The sequence below is a fragment of the Bison bison genome, unplaced genomic scaffold (assembly GCF_000754665.1).
Source record: "Bison bison bison isolate TAMUID 2011002044 unplaced genomic scaffold, Bison_UMD1.0 scf7180017864371, whole genome shotgun sequence".
NCBI classification, from domain to species: Eukaryota; Metazoa; Chordata; class Mammalia; order Artiodactyla; family Bovidae; genus Bison; species Bison bison.
In genome coordinates, this window is record NW_011494943.1 from 12,428,378 (window position 1) to 12,439,461 (window position 11,084).

The 11,084-nt window shown below is 52.7% G+C and overlaps 2 protein-coding genes across 5 annotated transcripts in view; both read right to left on the reverse strand.

Annotated features, from left to right (window-relative positions):
- The window catches only part of DUS1L (dihydrouridine synthase 1-like (S. cerevisiae)), a 7,680-nt gene extending 1,232 nt beyond the window's left edge, over positions 1 to 6,448 (reverse strand). Inside the window, exons 1-11 of one of the 4 annotated variants that reach the window (XM_010856351.1) lie at positions 5,458 to 6,448; positions 4,356 to 4,850; positions 3,612 to 3,720; positions 3,052 to 3,102; positions 2,543 to 2,655; positions 1,982 to 2,064; positions 1,679 to 1,782; positions 1,311 to 1,455; positions 967 to 1,063; positions 802 to 890; positions 216 to 361 (exon numbers count right to left, since the gene is read on the reverse strand). In XM_010856351.1, the coding sequence (XP_010854653.1) occupies positions 216 to 361; positions 802 to 890; positions 967 to 1,063; positions 1,311 to 1,455; positions 1,679 to 1,782; positions 1,982 to 2,064; positions 2,543 to 2,655; positions 3,052 to 3,102; positions 3,612 to 3,720; positions 4,356 to 4,592 (1,174 nt within the window). In that variant the 5' untranslated portion in view covers positions 4,593 to 4,850; positions 5,458 to 6,448. The remainder of the gene's footprint in view (positions 1 to 215; positions 362 to 801; positions 891 to 966; positions 1,064 to 1,310; positions 1,456 to 1,678; positions 1,783 to 1,981; positions 2,065 to 2,542; positions 2,656 to 3,051; positions 3,103 to 3,611; positions 3,721 to 4,355; positions 4,851 to 5,457) is intronic. The other 3 variants (XM_010856350.1, XM_010856349.1, XM_010856347.1) reach the window with 3 other exon arrangements.
- Positions 4,678 to 11,084, reverse strand: part of FASN (fatty acid synthase) — a 34,887-nt gene continuing 28,480 nt past the window's right edge. The window contains exons 44-45 of the mRNA XM_010856543.1: positions 5,458 to 5,725; positions 4,678 to 4,760 (exon numbers count right to left, since the gene is read on the reverse strand). Coding sequence (XP_010854845.1) covers positions 4,678 to 4,760; positions 5,458 to 5,725 — 351 coding nt within the window. The remainder of the gene's footprint in view (positions 4,761 to 5,457; positions 5,726 to 11,084) is intronic.

Sequence of the window (11,084 nt, forward strand, 5' to 3'; positions counted from 1 at the left end):
TGCCTCTCTAGCTGCCCTACGGGCAACAGCTGAGGGACTGGCAGGCAGGATGGCTGGCTGGCTGTGGCCTCGGGGAACCTGCCAGTCTCCTTGGGGGCTGCAGGGCCCTTCCTGCTGTACTGCCCACAGCTTAGGAAGCAGCAGAGCCACCCGACCCTGGGGAACCCGTTAGGGGCTGGCCTTTTCCCTAGACTCCAGTGGTGGGAGCCACTTACGCTTCAGCAAGGGGTCAAAGGTCTTGTGGGGGTTCCTTAGCTGCTTCTTCTGCTTGTTCTTGGATAAGACATCCGTGGTGCCCTCCTCCTCCTCCAGGGCCCGCTTGCTGCGGGCACCCCCATTCTCCTTGCTCCCCTCCTTGGGCCTGAAAGCGGGGATGATGGGCAGAGCTGAGGGACACCCATAAGAGGCAGCCCACTGGCCACAGTCACTAAATGAGGACGTATGTGCAACTCTGCTGAGGCCCCAGCAGCTGGCACGGAGGCTGGGACGCCAGTGTCTGAACCCTGGGTAGGGCTGTGGCTACAGATGACAGCCCAGCCTCACTTCAGAAAGTCCAGAGGAAGCTAGAGAGGGTCTAGCTGATCCCAGGACAAATCCACTCAGGGTCAGAGGACCTAAGAGAAGCATCACATGGAAAAAGTGATTTAAATAAAACAGCACAGGCTGACAAGGAAGGAGGCCCCTAGTCACCAAGGGACGGAGCTGAGCCTCCAGCACACCTGCCAAGGCTGGGCAGCAGGCAGAAGAATCCCCTCCGTGTAACACCTCCCACCCAGGTCAGCCCATGTGCAGGAGGCTCACCCTGGCCGGAAGTAGGGCTGGCAGATCCAGTGAAAGAAAGGCAAGCCTCCTGAAGGCTTCTCTCCCTCCTTCTGCCTGGATATATCCTCCTGGAAAAGCCCAGAGGGCCCTCAGTAAAAGGCCCGAGACCAAGTCTCTCCCACCACACGGTGGCCCAGCACCTACCTGACACCGCAGTTTTAGCTCCTGGCTCACTGCAGCAATGCCCTCCAGGGTCTTCACTTTGGCGAGCTCCTCTCGAAGCTGCTGATGCACCTGCAGCCTGATACAGACGCCCCATCAGAGAGCTGGCTCAGCCCCCACCTCCCAACTGCTGACCCTGAGCCTTGGGCATAGAAGGGCACAACCCCTCCTCCCACACAACCTCAGCACGTCACTGTGGTCCTCCCAGATCTGACTTGGTGGCAGGTAGGGGTTTTGTGAATGTCTCTGGAGAGCTCATCTCAAAAACGACGAAGGCCCCAGACAAGGCTCAGATCAGACAGCATCTGCCATGGGGGTTGACTCACGTGTGGTGCCACAGCTTAAAGAGATGGGCCCGGACGTACGAGAGGGGGCAGGGGTGCTGCCGCACAATGTCCAGGTACTCCTCGGCCAGCTCCCACACAGCAGGGCTGCGGCCCTCGAACAGGGCAGGGTTGTGCAGGTTTCCCTCTGCAGGGGAAGGTGACGCAAGGCTCAGGGGCCCCTGTGCCTGGCCATCCCCAAGGCAAGGCTGGCCACTGGCCTGAGAGTGCTGGCCAGTCAGGCAGACGGGGCCTTCAGTGGTGACCGCGTGAAGCCTGAGGCTCTTCAGCTGGGCCAGTGGTGCCACGATGTGGACGGACCCCTCCAGCACCCGACGGTGGACCAGCTGCAGGCGAGGGCACAGCCTCACCTGCACTCATGACCCCCTGCACCCCCGTGTCCTGGATGCAGCGTTCCACGTCCCGCAGGCACTGGATGTTCCCGTTGGCGAACACAGGTATAGTCACCGCCTTCCTGTCGGAACAGGACGAGCAGATGCTCAGAAGGATGCTGCTTCCCCCAACCCTGGGGGGCAATTCCAGGCCCCAAACTCCATCCTCCCACTGTGCTGCTCACCCTCAGGCCCTGCGCCCTCATCTCGTGCCGAGGGCTGAGGGCCTGGCCTGGGGGCTGGGCCGTCTCCCCGCCCTGGGCTCACCCTGCGTCCACTCACCGCACAGCCTTGATGTGCTCCCAGGACGCGGTGCCTGACAGGGGCCCCTTCTGCTCCTTGGTGCGCCCGTGGACAGTCAGCAACTAGCACACAGGAGCACCTGGTTCAGCTCCACTTTCAGCTGCAGCCCCCAACACTCCAGGGTACCCTCTGCCTTTGGCTTTTCGGGCATCAGCTTCCCTCACTCCTCTGGGCCACACTTGGGCCAGTTGACACCCTGGGAGTGCTGCCTAGGACTCCCATGTCAGAGCTGTCCCTCTATCCTTTCAAGGGCCAGTCTTCTCTGCAGTGGCAACACTCCTGCTGCCAAGGTTAAAGGTGTGAGGGAGGAGCAAGCACCAGCCTGACCCCAGGACTGGTGGGGGTGGGTGGGGAGGTGATTTAGGCCCAGCACTACCCCTAGGCAATACCGGCCTCTTGGACGCAAGCATGGGACTTCGCTGCCTGCATCAGGCCTCACTTAAAGGTCACTGATTCCTGCCCATCCCAGGGGCAAGCCCTCAAGAGGTGTTTCTGGAGGTTCGGAAGCAGTATGGAGCCCTGGAAGCCCACAGTCCTCACCTGGCAGCCAGCCTTTTCCAGCATCTGGGCATATCTCACGGTCTTGTCAATCTCTGGGAAGACGCGGATCTTGCAGGTGACAGGAACAGAAAGCTTTTCGTGGGCTAGCAGAACTGGGGAAGGGCAGAGTCGGCTCCTGACAAAACTGTGCTGCCACCTTCAAGCAGGCTGTGGGGACCCATGGCTAAGCCCCCAAAAGAACACAGGCTCCGCAGATGTCCCGCACTGGTAACAGGGAGCTGTGAGTTGTGCCTCGGACCACACTGGAAGAGGTGGTCCAGGCAAGGATGCCTTCCTCCAGTACAGTCTATTTGGTTCGAAGGATGGCAGCAGGTACGGGACAGGCGACTTCACAGCCGCCCTCTACAGCAGGAAGGGGGAGGGCACAGCAAGGCCAGGAGGACCCTGCCAGCTACTGTTCTCTCCTGAGCCCTGCTAGGCTGTCTTGGGCTTGCAACCCAACCACCATGTGGCCCCAAGTCCCTGAGGGCAGCACAGGGCCAACTCACTCATTTTCTGGAGCAGGTCCCACTCCTCCTGCAGGAAGGCGCCATAGTGACCTGCAGAGAACAGGCACAGCCTCTGCACCCTCCCACTGCGTCCACGCTGGCCTCGACCTGCCTGGCCACGTTCGTTTAGTTCGGCGGCCTGAGCTCAAGAGTGCTGAGCTGAGTGCCCACCCCACGTGGTCTCTAAGCAACCAGGAACTCCTCAGGCCAGTGAGGAAGGTTGAGATGCCAGGGTAGTGGCCACTGGTGCCCGAGGCAGCACAAGGGTGGAGGAGGAACTCTTCAGCAAAACACGTTTATCCAGAGGGAGCCCCACAACTTCCTGAGCATGGAGGAAGTGACAAGCCCCTGACAGCCAGGTGAATGTCGTCCCCTACCCCCAGTGACCAAGGGCCGCCTTGCAGAGGGAGAAGCAAAGAAAGGCCCAACATCAGAAAGCTGCCAGAGGAAGGGCCAGGCCCTCAGCCAGCTCACCCACACACCTGGCATCTCTGCACTCCAAGCCTTGCCCTAGCCAAAAGCCAGTACTCAACACAGAACCCCAGAACAGGAACTCTTACCTCGTTTGGCGATCATCTGTGGGCAGCCCAAATTCAGGTCAATGGCATCACAGTAGTCCTGAGCCAAGAGAGCTGCCTGGACAAACACCTCTGGGTCATTGGCACAGAACTGGAAGAGACATGAAAGTTGCCACAAGCCCCAGCCAGGCCCTGGTACCGAGGCTGCCCAAGGCTTCATACGTGACCCAGTGAGGGTGTGGCCCCAGCGGATGACTGCAGGATGGTACCCTATCTTAGATGTTTACAATATGACCAAGCTAGAGACTTCCCTGGTGGTCCGGTGGTTAAGATGCCACGCTTCCACTGCATGGGACATGAGTTCACATCTCTGGTTGGGAAACTAAGACCCCACATGCCACACAGTGTGGCCAAAAAAAAAAGCAACATGACCGAGCTAGGATGCACCCCCATACCACCAGCAGGGCAAGCTACAGATTCACACAGTCCTCCCTGATGTAGCAGAAAGCTGGTATCACTGACTTTGCCAAGAGCAGAGCTGTTCTGTCTGTCTGATAAAGAGGGGGCACTTGGGGTGATGTCAAGGTTGGGGGAGGGAGGGGCTGCAAATCTTCCACGGCACCCAAGCCATCCATTTGCCACAAGTCTGAGGCAGCTCCTGGGGAGAGGTCAACCTCTGCAAGAACCAGCCTGCCCTTGCCCCTCTGATCTCGGAAAGCCGGGAAACCTTTTCTGGAAAGGCCCAGGAAAAGGTTCTCGGCCAGCGTTGGAGGCTGGGCCGCTAACCTGAACAATGAGAGGCCGGTCCTCGGGGCACACATCGCAGTACAGGTTCTCCTTGCGGTAGTTGGCATCGCGGACAAAAACCTGGGCATGCAGCATGGGTGTGTAGCACAGATGGGCCCCGTGTCGGCGGCTCAGCAGCCTCCAGGCCAGCTCGCTTTGGTCCACCATGGGGGCCACCACGTGGCGGGCCCCCCCCAGGGTGCGGCTCCAGAACTCGAAGCCTTCCAGCTTTGGCATTGCCTCCACACTGAAGGGCAAGGCCACGGGCTCAGCCGCAGCCAGTGGAGCACAGGTGCAGGAGGTGACCCCCCTCAGGGCTGCTCTAGCGCTGCCTGGCGGCCACAAACGCGGGTGCTAAGGGTCTCGGCTGATGCAGGCCAGGAACCGACGCCTCATGGCCGTCGCCTTCCAGTGGAGACTGTGGACAGGTTACTCAAACTTTCTGAGCTTTAACCTCTCACTTCTTAGCGGGAATAGGATGTCTGCCTGGCAAGACTGGCATGAAGAGTAAATGGAACAGTGAATGAGGTCCTGTCAGCGCTTTGCCCAGGGGAGGCCATCACAAAAGGCAGCTACACCCCACAAGACCTGGAGACCCCACCAAGGCAGGACCACCCTGTGGCGACACTGCCCTCCGGGCCCACCAAGGGGCCCAGGGCAGTCACCTGGACACTCTGCCCTCCGCTGGGTGTCAGATGTATAAACGCACTACCAGGACGTTCCCTCTGGCTTATCTTACCCATGCCTGGCCAACCTTATCAGAGCCACCGTTCCCTACAGTGACTTAACAGGTGGTAGGTAGCCTGAGGACTACAACTGAAACCCCAAAGGAACAGATCGTGACGAGGGGCTCACTGTCAGAGAACACCCACCTCCTGTACTACTTTGGGAATTATTAAGCAGGGTCATCGGCTTAACAACTGCCTAAGCGCCCAGCTGTGGGTTTATTTTCGGGAACTGTGAAGCCACAGGTAAAAATCAATATGATGCCCACAGAGGCCTGGACACGAGGCGCCGAGCGCGGGGTCCTCCACCTCCAGCCGAAGGAAGAGCCCCGGGGCCCCAGAGAACCGTGGGTCAAACCTGAAGGGAATCTACCTACCTGGGCGGAGCCGAGACACCTGGGCGCCCGAGTCGGTTCGCGGCTCCTCTCTACGCAGCTGGGCCCTTCGGAACTGGGGGGGAGAGCCAGGGGCCCCACCGGGAGCTCCGGGGATGCGGCTAGGGTACCGCGGAGTGAGGCTCCTGGGCTCGCGCCGCGACTTGACACCGCCACGCTGGGGCCGCCACCCGGCCGCCGCCGGGCCCAGGGCTCCGCGCTGGGGCCGCCGGGAGGTGCTCCTCCAGGCCGTTCCGGGCGGCCCGCGGTGCTGCAAGAAACGCATTCCCGGGAAACCGCGCCCGGCTGCTGAAGGGCCCGTCGCGCGGCGGAGGGGCGGTGTGCGGAGTGGGGGTCGTAGGCTAGAAGTCGACTTCTCCCGGCGCGGCGGGGCAGTTTCGCAGCGGTAGGGCCGGACAGGGGCCGCCGGGACTCTCCCCTCGCTTGCGGGGGCTGGTTATCGCCCGGGTGCCAACATACCCGAGCTCCCGCCCTCCCCAGCAGAGGCTCGGGGCTAAAGTCCTCGGCCCCCACGCGGAATCTTATAAAAATCTTCGAAGGACCAAAAATCTCTCTTTTATTTCGGAAAGCAAACACCGCGTGAAATTCCTGTCCCGCGGCCCCCAAAGCGCCGCGCTTGGCCCCCCAGACCCACAGGATTCTTCATTGTAAACTTGAGACGTGCGAGAGTCACCGTCTTAACGAATATAACAACCTTACCTCCTGCTCGTTCTCCTAAATACTCGCTTCCCTGTCTAAAAGAAACCGATTGGTCCTCGTTTTCCCCTTCTCTCTTCCTTTCTCCTATTACCTTTGGTACTGAAACCTCTACCTCTGATTACTTGGTGTCGGTCCTCTGTATCCGCCAGAGAGTGTGAATATACTTTCTTCCTGTTCACCTGTCTTTTGTCAATTTAATTTGCAGGACCCCTAAACACAGTCCCAAAAGGGAAGAGGGAAAGTTTTTCCTCTAGCAGAACCAAGTTTCATTTTACCATTTCATCCTTAAGTGTCTCTGCTGCTGCTGCTAAGTCGCTTCAGTCGTGTCCGACTCTGTGCGACCCCATAGACAGCAGCCCACCAGGCTCCCCCATCCCTGGGATTCTCCAGGCAAGAACACTGGAGTGGGTTGCCATTTCCTTCTCCAATGCATGAAAGTGAAAAGTGAAAGTGAAGTCGCTCAGTCGTGTCCGACTCTTAGCGACCCCATGGACTGCAGCCTACCAGGCTCCTCCATCCATGGGATTTTCCAGGCAAGAGTACTGGAGTGGGGTACCATTGCCTCAGTATCCCCCAAAGACAGGAATTTTTAGAGCAATATCATTAACACACCTGAAAAATCTCTATGTCCTAAGATCAAATATCCATCCTCGTGTGTCCAGTATGGCAGCCAGCTGTCACATCCTGAGTGCTGGAATGTGGTCTGAATTAAGACGTGCTATAACAGGAAAAAGACACACCAGGTTTCAAAGACTTAGGGGGAAAAAAGTAAAAGTTAGTTCATAATTTAAAAAATATTAATGATATGTTGAAATTATATTTTTTATATTACATTAGGTTACATATGAGTGCCTAATATGGCAAATTCCCTAGTGGCTCAGATGGTAAAGAATCTGTCTGCAATGCAGGAGACACCGGTTTGATCCCTGGGTGGATTCCCTGGAGAAGGGAAAGCTGTCCAATCCAGTATTCTCGCCTGGAGAATTCCATGGACAGAGGAGCCTGGTGGGCTACAGTCCATGGGGTCGTAAAAAGTCAGACAGGACTGAAAGACTTTTGCTTTTTTTCTTTTTTCAGGTTAAATATATTATTGCAATTCATTTTATCTTTTTAACTTTCTTGAAATGTGGCTACCGGAAAAAAAAATTTTTTTTTTTTTGAAATTTTAAACTTACATATGTGGGTGGGATTTGTGGTACAGTAGATTGAGTAGCTCACCAAATTTCTTCCCAAAAAAGCAAAGATAAAACTGGACAGAATTGTTAAAAGCAACCATTTCAGGACTCTGGAAGTTGATCAAATTTCATACCATATTTGAAAAGCACTTATTTAAAAGAAAGAACTGCACATCTAGGAGAAGACCAGTGGGAGTCTGTGATTTCAGTATTGTACAACTTTTATTTCCTCCCTCCCACGGGTAATTCCACCAGAGCCTGGTAGGCCTTGGGGGCTTCTAGTTCCTACAGACTCTGGAGAGAGCTGACTTGACTGGGAAATAGGGAAAGCCCCAGAGAACAACTGTAATCCCAGTAGCAGACAACGGGGTGAAAGCGTTAGCTGCTCAGCCAAGTCTGACTCTTTTCTACCCCATGCGCTGTAGCCTGCCAGGCTCCTGTGTCCATGGGATTCTCCAAGCAAGAATACTGGAGTGGGCAATCTTTCTCTTCTCCAGGAGATTTTACTGACCCAAGGATTGGATTGAACCTGGCTCTCCCACATTGCAGGCCGATTCTTTACTGTCTGAGCTACCAGGGAAGCCCCAAACAACTGGGTAGAAACCTATATCTTGGCTGCCTGATACTGGTTGGAGAAAGCAATAGTCCAGCCATAAATTTAACAAAGAAATTCAGTAGATGAGCTAGCCATGGTGGGCCTTGATAAGATAGTGATTTGCTAGGCTGTGCATACAGCAAGGAAAGACGCGAGTCAGCCACAGCTGAATACTCCTGGCTGACTGAAGAAGAGGCTTTGTGCAAGGAAAAAGGCGGACCCAAACCATAAACTGTTAGCTGCAAAGGGTGGAGGCCTTACCGGTTCAGTAGACTTAAGCATAATGGCTAACCAATAACTGGCTGGCCGTTAAACTATAATGGCCCAGGGATAAGTCTTAGGAAACCAGGCTTGCATATAAAAAAAGGTTTTATTTTTGGCCTTGCCACATGGCTTGTGGGAGCTAAGTTCCCCAACCAGGGATTGTACCTCAGCCCTCTGCCATGAGAGTGCAGAGTCCTAATACTGAACCACCAAGGAATTCCCTAAAAAAAAAGATTTTTAAGAAATCTAGTAGAGGACTTACCTGGCAGTCCAGTGGTTGAGACTCTGTGCTTCCAATGCAAGGGGCACAGGTTCCATTCCTGGTAAGGGAATTAAGATCCCACATGCCTCAGTGTGGCCAATAAACCAAAAAAAACCCAGTAGAGATACCAGTGGCGACACACTGTAGGGGAAACAGACTGTGTAGACTTCATCCAGGTCGGGAACTGAGCGAACAAATACCAGCATCAATAAACACATACAGTAAAGGTGGGTGGGGTGGGGGGGGCGGTCAGAGTCCAGAGTGACTTACTACAACATATTATAAATGCCTAGTATTTAACAAAATTTTATAAGACAGTCAAAGACATAAAAAATTTAGGACATACACAGGGGAAAAAAAAAAGGTTACCTAGAAACTGTCCCTGAGGGGGCTCAGATGATGGAGTTAGCAGGCAAAGAACTAAAGCAGCTATTGTAAATATGTCCAAAGGACCAAAAGAAACCATGTTTAAAGATTTTTTTTTCAAATGTGATGATGATTCAACAAGTTAAGATTATCAATATCTTTAGATGATTCTTAAAAAGCCAATGGAAATTATGAGTTGGAAACACAATAACTAAAATGAAAATTTCATCAGAGGGCCTCAACAGCAGATATGAACTAGCAAAAGGAAGAATCAGTGAATTTGAAGATAGGTCAGTAAACATTATCCAATCTGAAGAACAGAAAGAAAAAAAGCATAAAGAAAAATGAACAGCACCTCAGAGACCCATGAGATACCATCAAGAATACACATATAATACATGCACATCCAGGAGAAAGGAAAGAAGAAAAGGAACAGGAAAAAGTTTTTTGAAAAAGTAATGGCCTCAAACTTTCCAGATTTGATGAGAATAACATTAATTTACCAATCCAAGAATCTTAATAGGATATATAGAAAGACATTCACACCTAGACACATGACAGTTGAAAAGCTAAAAGACAAACACAAAATCTTGAAGCAGTAGTCAGCTTCTGATGCATCCAGCCTGGCATTTTGCATGATGTACTCTGCATATAAGTTAAATAAGCAAAAATCACATGGTCGTCTCAATAAATGCAGAGAACAAAATCCAAGAGCTAGTCGTGATTAAAAAAAAAAAAAACCTTGATAAACTAGGAATAGAAGGAAAATTTCAATTTGATAACAAGTATCTACAAAAAACTTACAACTAACATCATGTTCAGTGGTGACAGACTGAGCTTTTCCCTTAAGATCAGGAAAAGGGAAGCATGCCAACACTTACCACTCTTATCCAAAATAGTATTAGGAGCTCTAACCAGTGCAATAAGACAAGAAAAAGAAATAAAAGGCCTTGTGCTGCCTTCCCTGGTGGCTCACGGGTAAAGAATCCCCCTGCCAATGCAGGAGACATAGGTTTGATCCCTGATCCTGGAAGACCCCACATGTCACGGTGAAGCTAAGCCTGTGTACCACAACTACTGAACCTGTGCTCTAGAGCCCCAGAACCTCAATAAGGAGAGCCTTTGCACGACGACTAGAGAGCAGCCCCAGCTCTCCTCAACTGGAGAAAAGCCTGTGCAGTAACCGAGGCCCATCACAGCCAAAAATAAAATCAATATTTAAAAAAGGCATTGTGGTTTCAGTTTTTATTTCCCTGATGACTAAAGATATTGAGCCTATATTCATATGTTTATTGGGATGTTTGTGTATCTTATTTTGTGAAGTGATTGTTCAATTCTTTTGTCATTAAAAACATTGGACTATTTGTCTCATTGTGCTGCACTGTGTATGTACTGTGCTCAGTTGCACAGTTATGTCTGACTCTTTGCCACCCCATGGACTGTAGCCCACCAGGCTCCTCTGTCCATGGGATTTTCCAGGCAAGCATACTGGAGTGGGAGGCCATTTCCTACTCTCCAGGAGATCTTTCTGACCCAGGGATCGAAACTGTGTCTCTTGCATCTCCTGCATTGGCAGCTGGATTCGTCATCACTGTGCCACTTGGGAAGCCTCATTTGTCTCATTCAGTTCAGTTCAGTTCAGTCGCTCAGTCGTGTCTGACTCTTTGCGACCCCATGAATCACAGCACGCCAGGCCTCCCTGTCCATCACCAACTCCCAGAGTTCACTCAGACTCACGTCCATCTAGTCAGTGATGCCATCCAGCCATCTCTTTGTCTGTCGTCCCTTTTTCCTCCTGCCCCCAATCCCTCCCAGCATCAGAGTCTTTTCCAATGAGTCAACTCTTCACATGAGGTGGCCAAAGTACTGGAGTTTCAGCTTTAGCATCATTCCTTCCAAAGAAATCCCAGGGCTGATCTCCTTCAGAATGGACTGGTTGGATCTCCTTGCAGTCCAAGGGACTCTCAAGAGTCTTCTCCAACACCACAGTTCAAAAGCATCAATTCTTTGGCACTCAGCTTTCTTCACAGTCCAGCTCTCACATCCATACATGACCACTGGAAAAACCATAGCCTTGACTAGACGGACCTTTGTTGGCAAAGTAATGGCTCTGCTTTTGAATATGCTATCTAGGTTGGTCATAACTTTCCTTCCAAGGAGTAAGCGTCTTTTAATTTCATGGCTGCAATCACCATCTGCAGTGATTTTGGAGCCCCAAAAAATAAAATATGACACTGTTTCCACTGTT